The 6,313-nt window shown below is 38.8% G+C and overlaps 1 protein-coding gene across 1 annotated transcript; it reads right to left on the reverse strand.

The window, feature by feature from the left end:
- Positions 1 to 4,619: 4,619 nt before the first annotated feature.
- LOC115630079 (transforming growth factor beta regulator 1) lies at positions 4,620 to 5,847 on the reverse strand. The gene is made up of 2 exons (XM_030526704.1): positions 5,569 to 5,847; positions 4,620 to 5,405 (listed from the first exon to the last, which is right to left on the reverse strand). The coding sequence occupies exons 1-2, from the start codon at positions 5,629 to 5,631 to the stop codon at positions 4,656 to 4,658; spliced, it is 813 nt and encodes a 270-aa protein (XP_030382564.1). The 5' UTR covers positions 5,632 to 5,847; the 3' UTR covers positions 4,620 to 4,655.
- Between the last annotated feature and the right edge of the window lie 466 nt (positions 5,848 to 6,313).

Below are 6,313 nucleotides of genomic sequence, written 5' to 3' on the forward strand. Positions count from 1 at the left end.
TGGTTCATAAACATAATGAACTCGTGCAGCTACTATCACAAACGAAAATGGAGTTGGGAAAATGGGTATCCAATACCAAACAGATATCTACATCGATGCCCAAAGCAACTATAAGCATTGCCAATACATCACACAACGCAACAGTAAAGGTACTGGGAATGTATTGGAAACCAGAAGATGATACAATATCATACTATGTTCAACTCGCAACGGAAGCTGATAGCACCAACCGCCAAGTGCTATCAGATGTCTCACGGATCTTTGATCCATTGGGCGTACTAGCGCCAATTGTCATTCAATTTAAGATATTATTTCAACATTTATGGCTTCTCGACTTGGGATTGGATGACAAGCTCCCGCCAAAACTTTCAGACCGGTGGATCAAATGCCGTACCGATCTAAAACTGCTCATCAACTGAACCTGCCACGGTTCGTTGACAATAAGGAAGATGACATCGAGCTAAATTCCTTCTCAGATGCTTCAACGAAAGCTTAGGCGGCTGTCGTATACAGTCGAGTTACGCATGGAGACGGCACTGCAACCGTTTCAATTGTGCTGCGAAAACAAGGGTCGCACCACTGAAACAACAATCTTTGCCGTGCTTTGAGTTGTGTGGAGCGCTACTGCTGAGCCGCCTCATTCTATCAGTCAAGACCGGACTACAACGCCACAAGGTCAACGTATATGCATGGTGCGATTCTACTATCGTACTTTCATGGCTAGCTCATTCGCCGTCACGACTAAAAACGTTTGTTGTCAATAGAACTTCAGAGATACTTGACATCATACCACACACTGCCTGGCGACATGTCATCTCTAAAGAAAACCCAGCTGATTGTGCATCAAGGGGCATGCTAGCGGCTGATCTAATTAACTTTGACCTTTGGTGGAATGGACCATTGTGGCTGCACGATACGAAAGAATACATGGTAAAGTTACGCAACGCACAAGTCTGTTCTTCTTTTTCAGATATACAAGCAAACGACGAATTGAAAACAACATTTTTGGTCACCATGTCTACTACTACTCTCACAAAGTCACCACTCGATGAGCTTGCAGGACGGGTGTCCTCATGGCAGAAGCTGGTTCACATTGTTGCATACGTTCTGCGCTTCATCCGTCGCTCCAAATCAAGACCTCTTTCCTTTGAAGAAGTTCAAGCAGCACGTATTTTATGCTTACGGCACGCGCAAAAATGCTTCGACGATGATCGTCAACAAATACTGGAAAAACAACCACTTCGGAACCAGTCAAAGCTACGAAAACTATCACCAATAATTTGCAAGGATGGTCTCCTACGAGTTGGCGGACGATTGGACAATTCACAACTGCCGATGAGTTCCAAACATGCAATCTTGCTACCAAAATCACATCGCATCACACTACTAATTCTTCAACAACAATACATGGCCGATCTACCAGGTGTTCGAATCACGCAAGCACTTCCATTCGAAAACACAGGCTGTGACTACGCTGGTCCTATTATTCTTGAAGAACATCGCGGACGCAACCCACGTATGAAGGGTTACATATGTCTATTTGTATGCCTTGTTACATCCTCGCTTCATCTGGAACTGGTCACAGATTTAAGCACTGACACAATCATAGCAGAGCTACGCCGCTTCATATCCCTACGAGGAAAATGTGGCCAAATCTATAGCGACAACGGTAGGAACTTTGTTGGCGCAAAAACCACACTGGATGAGATGCAATAATTACTGGCATCAGAAGAAAACAAAAATAAGGTCTCGCGCACATTGGCAGACGAAGGCATCAAATGGAATTTCATTCCGCCACATGCACCACACTGGGGTGGTAAATGGGAGTCCGCAGTACGCTCAGTGAAACTCCACCTACGAAGAATTATTGGAAAAGCTGTTCTCACCTTTGAACAGATGCATACACTGTTGGCACAGATCAGTGCGGTGGTTAATTCGCGACCACTATGCTACACACCCGACACCGACACGAATTACCTGTCCCCTGCACACTTCCTTATAGGCAGGCCGTTTACAGGTATAGAAGAAGCTAATCAATCATGTACCAGAAAATCGCTTAAATTTTGGAAACGCTGGCATCGAGAGTATTTGTCTACGCTACAACTGCGTCCAAGGTGGACCACGAAAACCTTAAACGTAAAGGTTGGGTATATTGTTCTTGTAAGGACTGTCACACCGCACCATCCGCTTGGCCATTGGCTCGAGTAATCGAAACATACCCTGGAGCTGATGGACTTGTTCGAGCCGTCAAATTGAAGACTGCGACTAGAGAGATGACACGAACTATAACGAAAATTGCTGTGTTACCACATTCAGAGGCGATGTTTCAGGGCGGGCCGGATATTGAGGAACGCTTTGCAGCACTACCCACTTATATTTAAATTTAACAGCATTCGCCGTACATTCGCCTTTTCGCTTCACGCGTTAGTACATATTAGCATGACCGCAGATCCGATCGAACGCACACAGCGCAAGATAAATACAGTCCACTATTAACACAAACTGATAATAAACTTAAGTGACAATTGAAAGGCATTGACATTCTATTCATTCACAACCACACACAATTAGATATTTAGATGAAAACTACGTGTGCAAAGTTTTCTTCACGTAGCTTTTGAAATGTGGACATGATTGACGAAATGCTATAGCGGGGGGAGGAAATCCAAAAAATAGCATGAACTCGTGTTGCCTGTATATTTGGAGAGGCTACATAGAAAGTTGGTTCACGTTGCTTTGAAAGTGTTAACCAGACAACTGTAAAGAGTACTACATTTTCATTCATATTCGAGTATTTACAAGTATCCATACTCGGTATGAGTATTTCATTTGGGTATAGTGACAAGCATGGGCGTAGCCAGGATTTAGTTAAGGGAGGGGCAAGATTTTTTTGGCTGATCTGTTACTATAAAATTATTTGCACTATACACATGAAAAATATGGAAAAATACGAAAAAAATGAGATTCAAATTAATGAAAATTTGAAAACAAAAAATTTTTAAATTTGTGATCGTAGAACTAATATAAAGTTGGTCCCGCACGACATCGAGAGTGTAAAATTGAACAATTTGAGATTATGTTTTCTTACATAAACGATAAATTTTTATATACTCGTATATACATACGTGTACATACTTTAAATTTATTGAAATCTAGATAAATAATACCGACGGCAAAAAAAATAAAGAGGCGTGCAAACGGAGAGAAAAATACGTAATTTTTCTAATGGGTGCTGCTCTCAGTTTTAAAATCAATTTATAGTATCGGGCAGCTGCCCGCTTTGCACCCCCTACAGCCATGGTGACAAGCAATGGTTGGTTTTAAACGAACCCTCACCATCGAGTATGTTCGACCACCCTTGCTGAAAAATCAATCAAATCACATCTTTGCTTGGCTGCAAACGAGCTCGAACAAGTTGAATACTCTCAGCATTTCTCTTATGATCGAACTTGCATGAGCAATCTTTCGTTTGCTTTCAAACAGTTCAGGCTCGGTCACTTCGAGTATTCTATTCGTTGCGAACGGGTACCAGCCTTGATTGGTTTGCTTTCAAACACTTCAGGCTCGGTGATTTCGTTTAAGATGACTGGGCCCTGATCGAAGCAAACCAGACTTTGCAGAATGAGCGTTCGATCGAACGAGTATAGTGCCGTTTTTGCTCCAGTTTTGTTTGGGTATTGCGCGAGCTATACTCGGGTATTACTCGAGTATTGCGCATGTTTTACCCGAGTATGTCTCGAGTATTGCGCGGGTTTTAACCGAGTATGACCGTATAAAATATGCATGTATGTACATATTTATGTATCTTAAAAAAACAAAGCAAATTACTTGTAATATAAATTAAAATATCATAACTTTTTTTAATTTATATAAAAAGGAAGGTATTTCTTTTCGCTAATAGTTTTGTTGGCTTCTTTAATTTATATGCATTTACATACTTGTATACGAAGTTACTATTGAACTAATAGCCGAAAAAACAATCGAAAATGCAAGTGCACGTGCACCCGCCGATATCAGTGGTCATTTCGGTCATGCCGGCATGATTGTAAATACGACGTTCGATCATTTCTTGCACGCAGGCAAAAAGTTTCGGTCACCGCCGCTTATTCTGAGTCTTTGCAGTTGTGAGTCAAACTGGCTGGTTGGCGAGCGTTCGTTCACAACCGGTCATTGCTTGCATTCATGCAAGAAATTTCGGGCACAACCGCTCACTTCTGAGTTTTTGCAGCTGTGAGTCGAACTGACTGGTTGGTGAGGGTTCGTTTAAAACCAATCATTGCTTGAATTCATGCAAGAAGTTTCGGTCACAACCGGTCACTTCTGAGTTTTTGCAGTTTTGATTCGAATTAAGTGTTCGTTGAGGGCTCGTTCGCAACCAGTCATTGCTTGTAACTATACCCAAATGAAAAAATCATACCGAGCCGAGTATGGGTAAATACTCGAGTATGACCGAAAATGTAGTATTCGATAATAAAAGCGTGTTAATTAATAACCTTAAATTCTAAATTTAATTATTTACTGCACCAACTTAATTTCGTTGGAGTTAACTAATTTATTTTAAAAAGAATTTTTATTTTTTACTTTTCATATTTTTAAAATAAAGTTTTGCATTTATCTGTATGTATTATTTTTTATTTATGCATTTTTTTATTAAATCACTTCTCTTTAGCTCTAAGGGAATTGTTTATTAATAATTGCAATGCTTCAAAGCATAATGATGGATCTTGATCTTCAAACAAATTGGTTTCTCTATGTATATCAAAGCCTCTAAAGTTAGCACAAAATTTGAATCCAGGGTCACCCTTAATAAGTGATTGAATCTTTATATTTGATAGTCCGAAAAACAATTCACCCTTTACATCAAAACTCAATTTAACTGAATCTTTCAAAGATTGTTGAATTGCTTTTAAAAGTCCTTCATGACAAGCACTTGCAGTTTCACCAAAAAATACACTGTCTAAATCGTTATCAGGAATAATTTGAAACTGTGGTATTCCAGCATTGTTAAGAATTTTGCATGTAAAAACACATTTTTTCCGTGGATCTTTGGGATGCGCATATATTCGAGTTGCAACGTATCCAACAGGATATATCCAGTATGCACAATGAAAATTAGGGTTTACTGGTATTATTTCGCCCAGCGAGTGTACAAGAAGATTGTTTAAATTAATTGGGAACATTGAATTTTTCTTTTTCTGCATTAATGTTGTACTTTTATTTCTTGTCCCAATTTTCTTTTTAAATAAAGCTTCATCACCGTCACCCATAAAGTTATTACGAGGAAGAGGGTTTCTTTCCAACCCTTCATGAAACATTAGCCTCTCAATTAAATACATCCTTTCCTCGCGTCCTGCAGCAAGTTCGGCTTGTAAGAAACACAGCACATCGCCAACAGAAGAGTTCTCCTGTAAGTAAACATGAACTTATTATTAACACATTTTTACAAATTATAAATCGCCCACAACAATACGGTGGGAGACTAATAGCAACATTTTTGCTGTGGTGGAGAAAGTTTATTTACAAACAGCTACATACATATGTATGCCTAGACCCAGTAGTCCCACTTACCACAACACAGTTTTTAACACAGCGTTTTAATCGATTATACTTCTTTTTGTATTTTAAATTCATGACTAAAACCTGTAATTAAGGTCCTGTAAATTATTATAATCAATACAACTTAACAGCGAAAATGTTGCATGTATTAGAGGTGGGAAACACTCGATGCTAGACCATGAGAATTAGAGTTTAATAGTTTATAGCATCGATCTTTTTTGATTAATTGCAATTTTGTTGTTTTTGTTTTTTTGTTTTTATTTTTTATGGGATCAATATCTGTGGGGTCACTAATAATTTATCCATTGGATTTTGTTCGTAAATAGTAATTCGTTGGTTCATCGAAACTTCTCCTTGGGTGTGTGGTTGCAACCCAATGCCCGCGTCAGTCGCACAATAACCGATAACACGGTTTCTCCATCGATTACAAACAAAACGCCATCACTACAATTAATTTGACGTGCAATATACAAATCATAATTCAAAAAGATAAACAAACCCAAAATAACTTACATAAAAAGACTCTACGGAAATGTGTGTCATTATGGACAGTGCGGCCATAAAAAAAATTAATTAATTTTCAATTACGTGGCTATAAACATACATATACTTTAATGTGATTGAGTGTGAAATAAAAAATGTAAACAGTGAAAATAATTTAATACGAAACGAAACAAAGAAGGCTTGCCAACGGCCAATGCGGTTCTTTATGTGCGTCCACATGTATGTATATATTAAATAAATACATATACATATA

This window comes from Scaptodrosophila lebanonensis, unplaced genomic scaffold, assembly GCF_003285725.1.
Source record: "Scaptodrosophila lebanonensis strain 11010-0011.00,11010-0021.00 unplaced genomic scaffold, SlebRS2 tig00000303-arrow-arrow-pilon, whole genome shotgun sequence".
In the NCBI taxonomy this organism is placed as follows: domain Eukaryota; kingdom Metazoa; phylum Arthropoda; class Insecta; order Diptera; family Drosophilidae; genus Scaptodrosophila; species Scaptodrosophila lebanonensis.